Source organism: Serinus canaria, chromosome 1 (genome assembly GCF_022539315.1).
Source record: "Serinus canaria isolate serCan28SL12 chromosome 1, serCan2020, whole genome shotgun sequence".
Classification (NCBI taxonomy): domain Eukaryota; kingdom Metazoa; phylum Chordata; class Aves; order Passeriformes; family Fringillidae; genus Serinus; species Serinus canaria.
The window spans coordinates 96,652,813-96,672,091 of NC_066313.1; the positions used below are offsets into that span (position 1 = coordinate 96,652,813).

General features: G+C 40.9%; 1 protein-coding gene across 4 annotated transcripts in view; it reads right to left on the reverse strand.

Moving 5' to 3' along the window:
* The window catches only part of GPM6B (glycoprotein M6B), a 120,491-nt gene that overhangs the window by 44,330 nt on the left and 56,882 nt on the right, over positions 1-19,279 (reverse strand). The window contains exon 1 of one of the 4 annotated variants that reach the window (XM_018913557.1): positions 16,316-16,352. The exons of 2 other annotated variants lie outside the window; for them this stretch is intronic. In XM_018913557.1, the coding sequence (XP_018769102.1) occupies positions 16,316-16,337 (22 nt within the window). In that variant the 5' untranslated portion in view covers positions 16,338-16,352. Of the gene's footprint in view, positions 1-348; positions 467-16,315; positions 16,353-19,279 lie in introns of those variants that run through there. One more of the 4 variants, XM_050975750.1, reaches the window with a different exon arrangement.

Genomic DNA, 19,279 nt, shown 5'->3' on the forward strand with positions numbered 1-19,279 from the left:
AATGCCACAATAGCTTGACACAGAAAATTAAATAAAACAGATCTCAGCTCCATTCACATATAATTTTCCTTATCTCAACCCATGAGACTTGTGCTACATTTTCTCTGCATTACCCAGTTGAGGAGGGCAGTGGTTTTGGTGAGCACCTAATGTTCAGCTAGGGTCAACCCACCGCAGGTGGTAAGAGATATCCCCAGTAAACTCAGCAATGACATTTTAGGCTTCTTAAGAGTGAAGGTCTATCAAAAGAAACATCAGGTAAAACGGTGTCATAACTCTGAATTTAAATCAAGGAAAGAGAAAACTGAGGAAAAAGCCCTCTATGTATTTAGAAATACTATCTCTCACCTGCAGAATTTCTCTTCGGCATCTTGGGGTATGAAGAAGAAAGGAAGTGAACGAACTCAGACCAGGGTAAAGGAGTGCCTTCATGTTGCTGACACCCAATGGGACCTGATCACAGCACTCTCCAGTCCAGGAAATATTCTCAAATTTCATTTATTCTTCAGAATCACTGGATTCAGACCAGCGATGAATACAGAGCACATGCTGCCATCCGCTGTGGTGTTCTGGCACAGGGCAGCACCCTGCCAACAAAGGCACCACTCTTCCTTTCAAAGAGCTCCAGAAAGAGCCCTCTGTGCTCTCATGTGATGAGGCAGGCTTTTACAACTTGGATCACTACAGGGTATTGAACTCTGACAGTATGCTTACTGAGGGTTAGCTTGCTTTATCTCAGACCTCAACAGGTATGTGTGATAGCTAAGCTAAAATAAACCAGACTTATCACATTCATTTTGGCATCATGAGTCACTATCTTGCTGAAACAAAACTACCTTCTCACCTCCACATTAAGTGCTATTAAGTTTCCAAAATCCCACCTACTGCTGTTTTCTCCCGTGCAAGTGCACAGCATAGAAAAATCTCAGAATATGCTTCATGCTTCAGCATTCACTCAGAGGAGGAAGACACAGGATATACTATGCCTGCTCCTGTAGGCAGAAATATTTTCTGGCCTTCTATATTAATCTCATGAAAAAAACCAAACCCCAAAACTACTGGCACTCACACAAGAGATTGATGTGCTATGAAGCAGGACAAGCTCCACACATTTCCTTTCCTGTCCTTTTAACTCAGTCTAACAAAACCAATTTCAAGGATCATTACTATTTTTGCTACTTTCTAAACACTGCCCTGACTTGGGGGATCTTGCTGCAGGTATCAAGGCAGAGGTGATTTCCAGTCCTTTCAGGAAATGGTAGAAATTTGCTAGTCTGAATTTTCTGCTCCAAATGCAAGAGTCCCAAAACTTATTCAGACACACAGATGTTAAAGAAAAAAGTACCATGGCTTTCAAGTTTGTCCTTGGAAAGAGGATCAGGATCATAAAACAGAAAATTCCTTTCAGATCAAGGTTGGAAAGCAGAGAATGCCAAATACTGAAGAGCTGGGCCACCAGCTACATCATGACCAAGATCAGGAGAGTGATGCAAGCAGGCATAGAGCACAGTGAGAGAAGTAAATGCTTCCCCACATCATCCTACTGCATCCTAATTGGAGTGCACTGGCAGAACCAGTGCACAGTACAGAACCCATGATTCTACAGCACTGCAGTTTCCACAGGGATCCTGCATGGTCCCACACTTGCTGCACAAGCTGATCCCAAACCAGGGAGAAACAGCCTGTGTGCTGCTACAGAGGGGCTTCCTCACAGAATTGTACCATGAAGCCAAGAAGCCCAAAATACTCAAGGACCTGGATACTTATAAACCCTTTTCTCCCCAAAAGACACACTCCTCCTTTCTTTCTGCCTATGTTCTATCTGCAATGCAACATCACTACAGATGTTGAGAGAATTTTATCTTTCTTCTAAATAGACCAAAAAGAAAAAAATTTATATATGTGTGTGTGTGTATCTATCTATATCTATATCTATATCTATATCTATATCTATATCTATATCTATATCTATATCTATATCTATCTATATGTAAAAGAATCCCAAGTAAGCCAAGACATTGCAACTAAGTATGTGGGATGCCCTACAGAAGTGAAATGTAATTTTTCCACAGTTTCAATCATCTGGTAGTGTTATGCTGATCCTTTCTCATAAATATGGTTTAGATTTTTCCTTAAGGACACAAAAGATATACTACAAATACAAAGTGGGCTCTACTTCCCACCCTTGCAAGCTGAAGCACTGTTATGGATATGCTCTGTAAATAAGCCCTGTGCAGTCCCACAGAAAAAGAGATTGCACCCCTAAAGCTGAGCAGATACTCAGAACTGCAATGGAAAAGGAAGACAAAAGAGTAGCCATTTGCATCTTAAAATATTTGTAATTTCTATTTCACAAATCATCATTTTACTTTTTAAAATACTGCTTCTCAGTGCTGGTGTAAGCCCTAAAGAATTTCCATTCCTCTACAGTAAGAATTACAGAACATATTTCTGCCTCCATTTCTCCTTTGGACCACATTTCAGCCTGAATTTAACCACCAAATAGTTGATGTATATGTAAGTGAATGAGATTGAAGAGGAAAGTATGTTTTTGCTTGGAAACATGCCATTACAATACAGTGTTGAAAAAGTAAGTGCATAAACTGAATAGACTATCCTTTTGTGTTTGCTGAGGTACTTCACAAACGTAGGACAGGTGAATTATTCTTTTTGATGCAGAAACTAGGCCACAAAAATTGCTTTCACAAACAGTAAAATCACTTTATTGATCTTCCTCAGTATGTGCCTAGATTTCCAGATGGACTCTTAGCTACAGGGGTCAATTAGATACTACAGATATCTTTAAACTTTACAAATTATCTGAACAGAAAATGTTAACAAATAAAATAGGTTACCATTCATGTGAGCTACATCTTTAAGGAGCAGGAAAGCAACTTTGAAGTTATACTCAGAGGAGCATTTCAGTAATTCTTCTCTGAATTTTTAGCTAAGCTATTTCTTTCACATTATTTTTGAAACTTTATAAAAGTTTTCTAAACTCAGTATGCTAATTAGATTCTAATCCAATTCACCAGATGTGGGCAGTCATCAGTACTCTTCACAAGACTGGTGATTCAAAAAAGAAAAAAAAAATCAAAGTTGCTTCAGTTCCTCCTAGCAAGGGAGCACTCTTCAGCATTTTGCTCTTCACAATGTATCAACCAGGGCCAGAAGTGAGCAGCACAGGTTACATTTCTACCTCACACTGAATTTCTCCTCTCAACAGTTTCTGTATGCTCTCCTGTTTATTTTTGTTTGTGCCTAAATGCAACATCAAAAGCATGAACTATTTTCAGCTACAACAGCAGTATTTCAATTCTTACCAATTTATTTGACAATGCTCCTTTTTAGAGAGGATTTTACATAGTGAGAGGCAAATGGAAATAGAATTAAAAGCGTGATTTGGTTAAGACTCACATTGCACTTAGGAAATATCCATACAGCAGGGACAACCAGCAACTACGACATTACATTTAAACACTGGCACCCAATACTTACTCATTAGCATCCTTCTGGAATTCTGCTCATTTTAAGAAGTTTAATTCTTTTGCTTTTAAAATAACTATGATTTCCTAATACACGATATGCCTGAAATGCCCTCTGACAAGCTCTACCAACACAGTCAGATTTTTCCCACTTGCACTTTCACTTTGTTTGAATGCATGCATTGTCAGCCTCCTCTGCCTCCACCTCTCCTTTCCTACATTATGTGCAGCACTCATTTGTTTCAGATTATAAAAAGCACTAGGATTCTGAAGCCACTAAAAAGAAGTTGCCAGCATATGGGATCTGTGGGAAATTTGATCCAGTAGGTGAAATAAGACTTAACTTTAGAACTGACAAATAGAAGTTTCAGATATTATTACTATAGAATTGGTAGCATTTTTTCTTTTACGGTTATGCAGAAGAACTGTGGCCACTGCCCTTGCAGAAAACTGCAAGAAACCTGTTTTTTTGGGTTTTTTTTTAGCATTGAGACAGATGGCCCTGGCTTTAAATATAGAAGACTTTCCTACACAAAACAGAGGTGCTGGCACATGATACGTGGGTGAAGGATATTCTGGATACTTGCCTGGGAATATGTGTACCCAAGAGGTGAAACAGCATAAGAGAAAAAAGGAGATAAAAAAGAAAGCTAAGAAGGAAGAGGGAAGAAGGAAGGAAGCACCAAAGCCCTGGGTTTAGAAGGCATGGTGAAACACATCAGTGACAGAAGAAAATGCAAAAAGCATGACTTCCTGATCAGATGGGGAGTGCATATGTACCTTTACAGGGGATTCAGATTACTGCATTGATCACTGTTTCTGAATACTAAACGGGGCTTGAGATTGAGAGCAAGAAATTACTTTAGTCCAGATGCAGGAGGTGGCAGAGACCTTCAGACTCCATCCACCTCCCCATGAGTGGGAAAGCAACACTTCAAGTCCTGCAGCAGGCAAGGTCATGCCAGACCCTCAGAGGGTTTCACCCCACAAGTGGAGCACTTCAAGATCCCTAACTGGAGGCTCTCCCATCCAAGCAGCAACCCCGGCAGTCCTGTTCTTGCTAACAGTCTTCCGCCCTTGTCGCCTGTCACAGCCCTGGGCTCCCGGTCTTTGTCTCCCTCCTGAATAACTCCTCCTGCTTTCAGCCTGTGCTTAATCCTCCAGGAAACCTCATTCTCCAGAGAAGAAGAGTGCTTCTGTATGTAATCTCCAGACAGCAGCTGTGACCTCGGCACCCAGAAAGGCGATCATTGTGCATGGCTGTGGTAGCAGGGGTGAACTTCCCCTCTCCCCTCCGCCACTCATTTAAGGGCCGCTGGAAGCACGCTGTCACTTTATACGCACACACTGCCAGCAGTGATTTTCTCTGGCAGCTGTGGGTACTTGTCCCTTCACCCTCATTGCAGGCTACCCTCAGAATCTGCACAACCATCTATTTTATTATTTTTTATTTTGCTTTTTAAGGGATTGAACTTCCCACCTGCCAACAGAAGGAGCACTTGTTTTTTGCATTCGGTCCTCGAGGCTATGGCAGTATTACTGAAAAGTGACTTTGTCCATCTTTAATATCCAAAAATACAGAACAGCTGTGCTTTCTTGAAGTCCTTTTGTATAAGAGTGGCTCTGAGACAATACTAAATTCAAGGCTGCCAAAGCTCAGACCTGAACGGCCTGAAAAATTGCCTTTTTCTTTCTTTTTTTCTACTAGCTTTCAAGACACACTATACTACCAGCATGTCAGTAACGCAACAGGTGTTATTTTAAGACAGAAAATTTTGAACAACGTAATTCTTCATGGCAGGCTTATCAGCCTTTTAGTACACTCAGCTTTTATTATTCTGACACAAGGCAAACTTACGTAACAGCACAGTGCGTGCTAATTTACGGGATAACAACATGGATGTTGAGTTTGGAACACTGCACTTTTGTTTCAGACTGTGGATATTTCCCATACTCCTAAGAAAGGCATATGCTGTGCAAACACTTTTAAAAGCATCCAAGTGGAATTCAATATATTGAGAAAGAAGCTAAAGTACTCTGGAGTGATTAACAAACATGCTTCAGCAGAGTGGCACAAAAGGATAATTAAGAACTAAATCCACAGAGATACTGAGACAACTAAAATCTCTCCAATTTCTTCTGCAATTGATCAGAAAAGCCCACTTGCCCACTGATGGTGTACAGACAAGTGTAAAAGTAGTTCCAGATCACTGCCAAGTAACTACAAACCTTCCCATCTTCTAATGCAAATCCACACTTTTGGAGAATTTAAGGGCTTCTGTAGGTGAGGATATATGTGGCCACAAAACTGAACAATATCCCTTCTCTGACTCTGCCTAATGTTTCCTCTTCACAGGCAGAAGAGCACTGGAAGCCATTCACCCAGAATGCTGGTCTTGGGCAGAATAAGAGTCAGAAGAAAAGACAGAGCTGTCTGAAATGGCAAAAATACCAGGGGGAAAATGATGTGACTTCTTAGTTTTCCAAAAGCAGCCTGTTTGACTTATTCTTCATCGCAGAGGACAAATACAAAACTCCTCAAGGACAAAGAAATGCCTTTCTCCTCTAGCTCAGTAGAATTTTCGCAGACTCTGCCTATGCAATCCAAGCCATCATGTCCCCACTGAGACAACACAACTCTAGTGAAAGGTAAATCCATTAATCTTAGCAAAATGGATCACAGCAAAATTATTTTCTTTCCTCTGGCCCTTCCCAAAGTCTCCTTGTCACTCCTTGAAACATTATTGATGCCAACATCTTCCACCAGAAAAGAAAAACAACTAAAAATCACTTTCAGTGCCTTCTCAAAGGCTGAGAGAGATTTCCAGGACAGATTTTACGCTGAACTACTATTTGAACACCTTTAAAACACACTTTCCCTTCCCTCATTGGTTAGAAATATATTTAACAGAAGTACATGCACACACACATTCCTGCTAGCTATGGCACAAATCTTCAGGACCAGTGGACCTGATAATGAAAGACACTTTGCTCCAACAGGCTGGAGAAAAGCTCTCACCTGTAAGTCCACATAGGTGAGCCATTCCCACTCATGCCTGCTTCCCTTCTCTCTTTAAAAGCAAACAGTTGTACACTACCTGCCACATTAGTGCCCACACACAGGTTTCCCTGAGTATCTGAACATTTATATCACAACCCTTTCACAGATGAGGTACCCCCAACCAATCAGCATGCTGAGGACCCCATCCCATAGTGACAAAAGACTGCAGGCAGCAATATGCCATGAAAATTCACATATTATCATGTACAATCCATGAGTATCAGTGCTACTTCAGGCAGCTGGCATCAGCAGTGCCTTCCTCATCAAGTGCCTCACAGTGAGTAAGCAGCTCTGGGGCAGATCTGTAATCTCTGCAGATGCTGTTTGCCTGTCTTCATCATGTCTACACAAATGAACATATGGCCTTCTAGCACAAGGCCAGCTTACACAGTCATTAATTAGATAGAATTTCAGCCTGTTTGATGTATCTGATACAAAAATCTGTCCTCTGGCAGGAATGCCCTTGTGGTGTAGAAACTTTGTCTCTTTCTGAACTGATTCATCTGATGAGGAAAAGCAACAATTTTGCCTGTGACTAGGGAAATATCTGTTTATTACAAATGCAGGTAGAGCAGTGTAAACACACCTGAACTTGCCAGTGGGTTTCTTCTTGCTCTCCCTAGTTCTCATTACAGGTAGAAGATGGGCACTCCTCTCTCTCCCTCCAGCATGTGATACCCAAGATATTCTCCAAAAGCACCATCACAGCTCAGCAAGGCATTACAATGCCAGTAATTCAGTCCTGCTGCCAGGCCTAGAGAGCTAGTCACAAAACTCCTGGAAAAGTACATGAAAGCAATCATCCTATATATATGTAGATACACCTCATGGCTCTATGTACCTAAGTTGACTTTGTGAACTGTTCCTCTTCACTCATTTATAAGTGAATAATCAAAAAAAAAGGTTAATTAAGGCTGAAGATTTAGAATTTTCGTTCAGATCTTGCCACATTGCTTCATTTTCTCACACAGCAGCACAAAAACCACACCAGGCACATACACAGCCCCAGACAGCGGGCTGCTATTCAGAAATAGCCTGAGCACATGATGGCCCAAAGAAGAACTTTGAGCTGTGCTCTCTTCCTTCATCATGCACAGCACCATGCAGGAGTTTGCAGTGCAGCACTCTTTGCAGAAAAGCAGAACAAATTAAAGAAGTTTGTAACAGCTTCCCAATAACATATGAGGTGCAAACTGCCAGTTTATGAGGAGAGAGATGTAACCTACAGGCACAGCCTGGAGTTAGTGGGGGAGAGAACCTGCTGTGTCAAATGTGAGGAATCCTCAGCAAAGCAAAGCAAAGCAGGTACTTCACAGAACAAAAGTGAGGATTTAACAACAACAGAAAAAACACTTGAGGGATGTTCACCCAATTGAACATCCAATTGAATGATTCATCTTTGATGATACTGAACTACTTATGAATTACTATAAAAAATTTTAAATTTCTATTAGTAGTTCTTGATTATACACCAGTTACAGAATGAAATAGTGGCCCTTCAAAATATGGTAATGCCTTAGAGGTGCTTTTCTGTGGAAACAGATAATCAGATCTTTCCTTTGGATGCTAGCTGCTTCACTGGTTTCCCCTTGAACCCTATAATGTTTGCACATGCTCATTGTGGCTGAGCAAATATACATACTTGAAAGTGCATTGATCCCCACTCTCATGTGAACCTTGGTGGCTTTCCTGAATTTTTTTCCTAGAGATCTAAGACTTTCACAGAACTGAACTGTCACAAATTACATATAATATGATTATTGTGATGGAACATTAATAATAACTTCTTTGCTGTGTTTCGTTGCAACTGAGTATGTTTTAAGACTGACTTACAGCAGATTTTCAGTACTATGTTGTATGAACAATGCTGTGCTTATGTAGTATATTCATCCTTCCTCAGTTCCTGATTTCCAATTGATTAGAATTAACTTAGCATTCACTACTTTAATGTAAATCTTCGCTATCAGCTTGTGAAGTTGGGAATGGCTGACAGTTATCCCTGTTGACAAGTGCTGTTATCTTCCTCATGCCTCTCTCAAGATGAGGCACCTTCAAGCAGGAGCAAGACAGCACCCAGTGGTGTCTGTACAATCTAGGGTTCCTTATTGTTACCCATTTTATGTCCACAGACTGCATCACTGTTTCTATAAACTGAGAAGTTCCAGGTTTGTTTAATGTCTTTGCCATCTCTATCCCTTCTCCTAAGAAAGTTGAGAAGAGTGACAACAGCCAGCTGGTAACGAAGAATAGCTGAACATATTTGATATTCACATGGAAGGCTCTAGAGACAGATCTGGAGACCTCAGCCTGTCCTAATAGGCAGGAGACAACCACTGCACCAGCCCAACACCCACTAGTGATACAGTGCTATCACAGGGCAGGGTGGCACAAGACAGGTAGGGGGACAAGACCAACTTGCACCAGAAGATGACTTTCTTATTGGAATTTAACTGGAGGTAGTATGTGCACATAAAGACCCATCCAGTTAGACTGAGACTGGTACTCCTTCCAAAACCCACAGGACACATGCTTAAGTGGTACTTCAGAGTCACGAAGAAAATGGAAAGATTTGGAGTACAAGAGATTTCAGTTTCCCTCTCAACATTTTGCAGCTCAAGTCATGTGCATCATGAGGGAGTAAAGGCTCCAGGAGATTGGGTTTGAGAAAAGTGGACACCTAAATCAGCAGGAAGTTAGCATCCATTGGATGTAAAGCACAACATTCACATCTGACACTTGTGAAAGGGCAGTAGTCCCAAAATGGCACAGTCTAAGCAAAGAGAAAAAAGGCTTGCTGGACAAAAGACACATAAAACCAGACAAATTTCTCATCTCTAACCTTGGTGAATCCAGTAGAAGCTACTCTCAAGTAATGATGTATAAAAGCTTCAAACAAGTCAGAACTGTCAGCACAAAGTACTACATGATTTAGTGAATCTGCTTCTAAAAGTTATCCTAAGAGTGAAACTTAACTGCACATAAAAGCCTCCAATACCTGGTCTTACTCTCTCCACAGGGCACTGATCTGGATTTTTGTCCTGTATTTTCTTTTGTTTCCTCTGGTGCCCAAACAAATGCTCTGCTAGAACAGATTAAAATGTGCATCATCCCTTCCTGTGGTGAAAAGACTATGAAGCAAGCCCACATTTCCTTCCACTGCCAAAATCACTTAGACATTCTGGCAGCACAGGACACATTCTTTATGTTATCTGGCAGCTAGTGTCTGACAGCTGTTCAGCAGCCTATCTGAAAAAAACCTGATGGCCTCACTCCAGTTCCTGACAGACTTATTCCAGATCACAAAGCTTCCAGATTATTATAGCCCACAAGACTTCATCCAGTGAGTCCTCCATCATCTCACTGTCTTCTACCTTTCCTACAAAGCTATGACATTTTTTCTGCAGAAACACAGCTAATCTGGTATCTTGAAAGAACCGGCCAGATGAGGGACCTACTAAATTTATGGCTTAGTTCTTTCATAGATGAATCATCAGCATAATAAAAGAGTATTATTTATTAGTAGCATGCATTTTGTGTTCCAGCTTCCAGACATTGGAACTTGTGATGGCACTGCCTTGTGAATCCAAACTCTGTCCGCTGGTAGAAATATTCCCCCACAGAGACCTGCTCTTGGATCATGGCAAAACCTCACTCACAGTTTTTCTACAATTACTGTTCTCCTTGCAACTCGTGTGAATCAAACCCTTTCACACAGTCCTGAATCTTCATCACTCCTGAAACTGGGGATCAGCTGCGTCCCTTCCTCCAGTGCTCTACACCAAGAGTTAATATTCCATTATCCATCACTCTGTGGGCCTCAAACTGCAATTTATTCCTGTCGTGGATGGTGACCTACATTTGGATTCTAGATGCAATCCCTTTTTCAACAATCCCTTTTTCAACTTTTTTCAATCTCTATTTCAACTATTTTCTATCCCTTTTTCAATACTCTATCTTCATATCCAGAGCTGGTTAAATTAATTAAAAACCAGATTCTTTCTCCTCTATCCATGCACTACTTCCTCTGCTTCAACATCTACTTGAAGCCCATTGGATTTCTATGAAGACATTTTATGTCGTGTATCATTTATTCAAAATAGCATTTCTTTACTGTTTAAATGGTGTGACCAAAATTTTCTCATGCACTTTTTCCCCCCTTATTGGTTAATAAAAATGTAGCAGTCACCCTTAATTAGACTGGTTGGACTATGCAGCTTGAGTACTTCATGAACAGCTAATATTAAAGGAATTACTTTACCACTTCTAAGGATGGTGGGAGAGACAAAAAAAACCCAGGGATTTCTTTTTGAGTTACAGCTAACAGCCACAAAGACTTTCATCTCAGCTCTGCAATGTGACAGTTTTAAATAGCTTCTGCAACTTTATACAGCATAGAAGATACATCTCAATACTGTTTGTCTGAGTTTTCAGAAAAAAAATTCTTCAGATCTATCTGAAAATGAAACAGTTTGTCTTTCATGAACACTATGCAGTGCTTCCTGAGGTCTGTAGTCCTCCTTGTCACCAATCACCTTAGAAAATAAGCACTAAGGACACCAATATGAAGAATGCAACCAGAAATTAAATTGTCTTACCTATCTCCTTCCAGCCTGGACCACACACCTCATTGATATAGAATTTCTTTGATGTTTATAGCTCAGAATTTTTATGGACCTGCAATAGGACAGCACTGACACATTCAAGTTAAAAACTAAGATAACCTGAATTAATGAATTACTTCTGAAGGAAGGAAACACAGAACAGAGACCACAACATTTTCTGGAAACCATAATGATTTTCTGCTGAAATATTTAAACATAGTTAATGCCAAGGAATTTTCCCTTTTTGATCTATTGGGTTGGGAAGTAATACATAATACATGCCTTTTTGATCATCTTGAATCTCTCCAGCAACAGGCAATCAATACCCTATCCAACAGCCACAGAGTAATCAAAAAGATTACATAGGATTAAAACTGAATATCCTTGATACTTTAAATGTTTAGTGTCAGTCATGTGAAAGTTTAACATTTAAACATGCTTTGAAGCACATACTTACTTGGAAAAAGTTCTGGAGTTTTGCTGGAAAAAGACATGTTAGAAAGCATTGCTATTTGTTTTTCCCAACATTCAGGGCCTAGTGGTATGAGACAGTCTTCTTCTACATTGGTCCTGGCAAAGGGTCTATATTAGGGAAAGTAAAGCTATACAGCACTTCAAACTTACCATTTCCATTCACCAACCCATTTTTGTGTGCATGATGAAAACTGAGGCTGGGCATACTTGTTCAGAGATAGTTACAACATGACAGTCCTCACAAAGTGGCCAGGGAGTACTGGCACACCCACCCCATCCATCCATGGCTGCAGGATAATATCCTGAGCGAGCAGCAGCCAGCTGCACTGGACTCCTGACTCGAGCTGCTCACCAGCTATCTGCTGCTGGTGACTTCTCACTTCTGCCAAGACTCCTCCTCAACATTTCTCTGCAGTTCTCAGCAACCATATAGAAAATATATCCGTATAATAGAACAGCAAATTCATCCAATACCATAGATATTGCACATACAGACAAGATTCATATCACTGAATAACTTAGGTTGTAGGGATTCCTGGCAGTTTCCAGTTCAATGCTCAGGCCAAAGCAGGGTCAGTTACAGCAGGTTCCTTATGGCTTTGTCCAGTTCTGCATTGAGTATCTCTAAGGATGTTCTCAGCCTCCCTGGACAATGTCTTCCAATGCTTAACCACTCTCACAGGGAAAATAAAATATTTCCTTGGATCTCACTGGCAATTCTTGTGTTCTGGCTTGAGGACATGTTTTTTCATCCTAATACAAGTCCAAGATGAACCTGGTGTCTTCTTCAAACTCTTACAATTAGGGCATGAAAGATTACCCATAAAAACAAACAAACAAACAAACAAAAAATTAACAACAAACTTGTTTTCTTTCCCCTCTAAGCTATTTCAGCCAAATCTGAAACTGATACACTTTCTGAAGCATTTTGCAATCATACTTTTTTTATGGAGGACTGGAAAACACTTTGGGGGGAAAAAAGACTTTAGGAAGATGTACAGAAAGAGCCTGTTGAAGATCGTATTCTGCATATTCACCAATTTCAAAAGAAAACTGACTACTCTGTATTAAAAAAAAATGAAAGGAAAAATTTCCTTTGTTAGTACCAAAATCTTCAAGTCTTAAAAAGAAAAAGAAAAAAAATCAAGGCAATCACATCCTGTAGTTCTAAAAGCTGCTGCAAGAATCAACACACTATTTTTTCTCCCAGGAAGAAGAAAGCTAGTTTCCCATCAGGCGATCACAACTGAAACAATTCATCCACACTGTGATTAAATGAAACTTTTAAAATGTACTCAAAAGCTACATTCATTGCTGTAAGGAGGAATGACCTCCCTCATAATGAACTCTGAGACTAGCAGCCAGCTTACAGAGGTTTTATAATGGCCAGTTTTGGCTTCAGAGTAACTGGTAGCTTCCTTTTGCAAGTTGCATAGCAGATTTGGGGGCCTGCTGAGGCATTGAAGAATCGGACTCAGAAGTTGGCACTGAGGCTGGAATATGTTATTTTAATATTAAATATACTATAAACCTGAAATTTAGCTTTTATTTTAATTTTGTATTTTGATAAGCACTAGAACTGGATTACTTAAGGCAAATTCAAATGATATGTTTTAAATAAGTAAGGAGATGTTTTAGATGAATGAGAAGAAAGCCCTTGATGTACTAAAGAAAATGAGCTGGATCACAGTATGGGCAACACTCCTGAATGCAGTTTGCCTCCTAAGATTCTAATCCATGTAAGAGCCAAAAGACATCCTATCTGCACTAGAAAAAGATAACATATGAAGGAAGGCTGAGGAAAAGCTAGGGTGATGAACTACAGGAGCAGAGGGTTGGGCAGATCAGCTGCAGAACGGTCCTGCCATGAGAGGTGCACCCCCACAACTGCACATTACACAAACGTTAAGAACAGTCTTTCCTATAGATGGATGCACAGCTGGCAAAGTTGAGACAGTAGTTTGCTAGTGAAAGATGTCTCTGAACCACACCTTTTGGGGTCAACACCAAACTAATGATCCTATTCCAGACACCTCATTTTATTGTTATCATCAAGAAGTCATTCCATTAGTCAAAAGACCACTAAACAAACAAACAAAAAAAAGAGTTTTGTTTAACACCCAAAGTTTAATTTTGCAGGACTCCTGACTAGAACAATCTAATTAGCCAAAGAATGAGTCAAGTGGGAGTGGGGATGGCAGTATTCACAGTGACCTGTACAGTTTCCATACATTTTTCTCCAGCACACACACATTATTGTCAGAGGTGCAGTGGCAGAACAAGAGGACATGCACAAATTTCATTATCTCTAGCTTGTGTTGTTATTAACCACAAGCCAAGTCAGAAGGAAAGAGATGCAAGAACAGCTGCATGAATTTGTTTCATCTGAAATGAAGGGTGAAACACCACAATTTCACTGCAGACGCCACGAAACCAAATCTGCTTTGATGAGTCTGATTTGATGCCCCTCGTTCTGGCCTGCACTTTCTCTTCAGGCATATCCAGTAACAGGGATTGCCACAGCCCTTCAGGCATGACACCATCCTCTCCACTAGCCTGTATCTGCATCTGTGTTACTACTGTTTGTAGCACAGTAATGGAGATAAGCAAAATATTTGCCATTTTCTTTCCTCTGTAATTTAAATCTACTTTCTGGCTGCAGAAGCAAGTGCATGTTAAACACATAAGCACCACAAAAGCCCTAAGACTCAGGCATGATGAACTCGAGGGAAGAATGTGATTCTGCACTAGCATGAAGTACAGTATGCAATTACAACCACTACAAATATTTTATGTAGAAGATTTATTGGCAAACCTCCACAGAGCCTCTAATCCCTAGCACAATTTCCTGTGGTCTTATTAGACGAAGATAACCTTTTGGCAATTGTTTGTATAAGATGACAGTAATTGCTCATGATAAAGACCTTAATTAGTGGAAGATAAAGTATTACATTAAAGGAAGTGACAGCAAAATAGATTCTGTATCATTCTCTTTTTTTAAATAGTTGATAACACTAAAAAAAAGTCTTATAATTGAAACGAGCACAAGAAATTTTTAACAAAACAGAGGATGGGGATTGCAAAAACACTTTCCAGACAGCTGCAGATAGCTGGACAGCACATTTGACTTTCCCTTGGGCTGTTCGTGGGTTTCTTATTGGAAATAGGAGCAATTGTGATATACACAGACTTCTAATGAAATGTTGCAATGGAGTCCTTTGTTACCGTGTGACTGGGACACTGCATGACCACGTGCTTTGCTTTACTCAGAAAAGAAGCCTGAGGAATTTTAATCAAACACAATCACAACACAAAATACAGCGTGACCAAAAGTAATCTTGTCTTAGACAAACGCCTTCCTAAAAATTCAGCAGTTTCTAGCCTTGGTCTTAGAAAAAAGAAACCCCAAGTCCTAAAACATGTGATAAATGGAGAGGCATAGAAATATGAGGATTATGAAGCATGATGGCAAGGATAGGCAACAACAGCTTCATGCCTGTAGGTGCTCTGAGTTGCCACAGCAACAGAGATAGGCTGGAGGAGGCAGGAAGCAGCAAGGAGATATCTAGGACCACATTGTGCACCCCCCACCCAGTCCTGCAGCTCATACACAAGACTGAGTGTTGGCAGCTCCAAGACATATAAATTGCAGAGGGAAGACCACCAGGAAATATGCAGACAGACCCCAAAAATATCGACCCAATATTAAGTGGACTTTGCACTGGCTTGAGTTCTGCAAGTACCAGCTCCTGGATTGATCACCTCTAAAAAGAAAAACGCAGGCTAAAGAAACAAGGCACTGAACAGCACACCTCAGCCAGCAGTTAAGTGCTGATCTCAGCTCTGCCTTAGGTCGAGCTTTTCCTACCAAACCATACCAGCTTGCACACAGGTACTGTCAGGAGCACACTCACCCTGGAGAAGAAGCTGCACCTGAGCAACATCTCAAACTCTCCGCCAACAACAACCAAGACAGATGCTTTAAACATAAGCATCTACCAGTCAGCCAGAGACAGAACACAAAGGCACAGCTTGCCACATTCTGGCCTGCCCCTTAATTACATGTCAACAGCACACACTAATGAAACACTTATAACACTTAGAGCTCAATTCCTTTTCAGCTACTCGCAACTGCTGCTCCAGGGTAGAAAAACAGAGTAAAGCCAATCCGTGTTTAGAAGCAGAAGACCTAGGTTTAAATAAATACATGCAACCACATTGTTCATTTGGCTGTGGGGAAAAAATTAAGAAGAAAAACTCTCTTTAAAGCAAGAAGGAAAGTGAGGAACAGCAAAAGGCTAATGCATCCCAGAACAGTAGATGACATGTAAGAGCTCCTTGACTACCTGCACATCTGGCAAGGAGAATGCAACAGGGAAACATGGGAAAGCAACAAACTTCAGGGAAGTGAAGTCATACCAATGCAGCTGAGCTCTATTTTTCATGATTTAGATCCTGAATTGGCAAGGCACAAAAGCACAAGAACAGAACTTGGACGCTTAGATCAGGCATGTGCATGCACTTCAGCAGTGTAGCTCATGCAGTAGCTTCTGCAACACTTAATCACAAAGAGAAATACCACCCCATTCGCTACAACACTTATCTGGTTGACCAGAAAAATCCATCTGGGTATGCCTAGGGGTAGAAGATGCAGGCAAAGGTTCCTTCCTGGGTCCCCCTAAGAAGAGGCTCACCTGGCTGCCCTGAAGCACCCATCACCCCATGTGTAGGCAGGAGGGTGCTGCTCTCCCCCAGCTGGCCACCGCAACCCCCGCGGGCGCCCGGAGCTCAGACGAGCGGCTGAGCAGAGCATAACAAACATCCGGGTGTGAGACGTGGCCTGTGTGCAGGGTGCACATCTGCCTCTGCCCACAGGGAATAAGCATTTCATGGAAGCATTGTCTCCAGATGTGAAACTAGTTTCTAAAGCCAAAGGGAACCCGGAAATGTATCTCTCAGCTTGTCCTGGCCTCAGAGCCTAATGCAAGACACTCATGGCAAACCTGGGCTCGTGCCAGCAGCAGCTTGAACGTGGAGCTTTCTTTCTCCTTTACATAGCAACAGGCTTGAGGTTTACATTCATGATCCTAAGCACGCACAGACACAAAAAAAGGAACAAGGAAACCAACCGACTTAAGGAAGGTGGTAGAAAGAACTGGAATCCCATCCCTCCTCCTGTATGGAGTCACCAGGTCTCTGAGAAAACAAACTGGCAATCTAAGGCAACATGCAAGCCTAGAGACAACACTCGTATTGTCTCATACATACATAGAAATAACGCTGCCAAAGGGCCAGACCCAAGCTCTGCTAAAACCCAGGTGATTCCTGTAAGGCTACTAAAAGCTCATTTTACAAACCTGTGAAAAACTTCAAACTCTAGCAAGATTTTGATCTACATCAAGAAAAATAAATCCTGCTCATCTCTGTGCATCAGAAAGGGCAGCCAGTCATATAAAGCACAATATTGTGTATATGGACAGCTAATTTGCATTCAGCTGCTTTCCTTCAACTAAATACATTTTTTGTTCATTGGAAACCAACCAGAAAAATCATAGATGAGCACTGTTACTAGAAAACACAAGAACAAGTTCTGAAATACAGGATAAACATTTCAAAGCTGGTCATAGCACACATGTATGTACCTGTACACTATATAGAGAAATCATTTGTTCAGGGACAAACCAGAAGTAAATAATACCTATGCACCACTGAGCTGTACTGAGCACTTTCCAATCCCCCAGTTTTCCTCTCCTCCAGCCAAGAATCTGTTCAGAGCAATTCACTGACAGGGATCCCAGCTGAAAAAGCTCTCTCCTCTTTGTAGTGTCTCCTTAAGCACTACCCTTGAATCACACTCCCTAAATGGCTTTGCCAGCTCAGAGGCAAACCAAGCAGCAAAGGACAGCGACATCCTCAGTCTGCATATGACATCAGCTGGGTAACATATGGCCCCAGTGTGGAAAGCCAGTAGTGCAGAAATATTTGCAGCATCTCCTGTGCACCTGAAGAATTTGCAAGTTGGGTTCCCGTGAATGCATCTCCACTGGGAGGAACTTAGAAACAAAACTACAGGAGGTTGCAGAGATGGTTTTACAAGCCCCACTTGCCTGATTGGAAACACAAGGATATTTTTCTTAGCAACTGACATCTCCAGAGACTCGCTGCTTTCTGAAGTACAAAGCATGTGTGCAGGGAAATTTGAGGTGTCTCATATGACCTTCATGTCTTTCATAACCATTCCAGGGAAAAAAAATGCATCAGCCTGTGGCACATCTTTTTCTGATTAAGATAGATGTCTGTTTTGTTTTCTTTTAACAACTGAAAATCATCATCTTTCCAAGCAACTGGAAAAAACCCCAATTTTTCACTGTCCTTGTCTCTTGTGTCTTTAGTCTCTATGGTGGTAAAGCAATGGCAGGTAAGTCATGGAAACATTAAATCCATTGCTATTCCCAACACAAAACAGTTGACTGAGCTCAGCTCTCTTCCTCAGAAACTTTAAAGCAGCAGTTTAAATGAACATGAATCATCATAATTTATACTGTGCTATTCATCACATGCGCTACCACATTTCTTTTTGAAACATTGCCCTGTAAACTGCAAGTGGTTGAATGCAGTATTTTACATGCACAACTCCCAGTCTTAGATTAACACTTAATGGCCATACTCCTCCACTGTTTATATCATGTGTGTGAGGGAATGCGTGTCATAACATGGTCCACACTTCAGGAAAGCACAAATAAAATAGCTGTAAATTTAAATGATGTTCTAACTGTGCCATTTAAGATGGGTTGTTTATGAGTCTTCACTGAAGAAATAGGCCATGGTTTTAAATACTGAAAAAAAACAGAGAGATCCGCTTAAGAAACATATTTGCCTTATTTTAAGGTCAGCATTTAAATATCTGCATCTGGTGAACATTTTATTTCCATGGTACAGCATACAAAACACTAAAGACAGATCCAGTTGCTATTTTAATTCACTTCAGGGCTGTAACATAGGGCCCTATTTTGACACAATAATTTGTAGTCACGTTTGTCAAGAAAATTATTAGCAAGGGTAAGGAAGAATTGCTACGGCTCTAAACCAATAGCTGAAAATCTTCAAAGCAGGTAAAACATGTAATACACTGAGCTGTTTATCTTTATATAATATTATTCATAGTAATCTATAATATTACATAAAATTATTATATTAATCTATAGTATTTTTAAGTAGCTACCATAAAACTTAACCACCATTCACCCTTACTTTAAACCTGTAGAGGCCAAAACTCTTGAACTCCTTGATACCTGAGTCAGACTTTTTACTTACACCACCATGATCTACTGCCTTCATCACTACAGTATTCCACTCTTCTGGAGATGACAGCGAGTACAGGACTTGCAGTCATGCAAGTCCTCTGACTTACTCCAAGAGAGGCTGGGACTCCCACAGACAGTGGGTGAGTGATACCACCACCTCAGGTACTCTCAGCATCACTTCAGAAAACCAAACCACCCAGGAAGCAGATGAGTGGAGGGAATGTGCACTAGCAGGGACTGAGAAATTAGGCTGGGAGACCACTGAGTGTTGCTCACACCTGCTGCTGTCCCTTGCCAGGACCCCAAGCCAGCTGATGCTGCACCAACCACACAGCCCAAGCTGGCACCAGCACA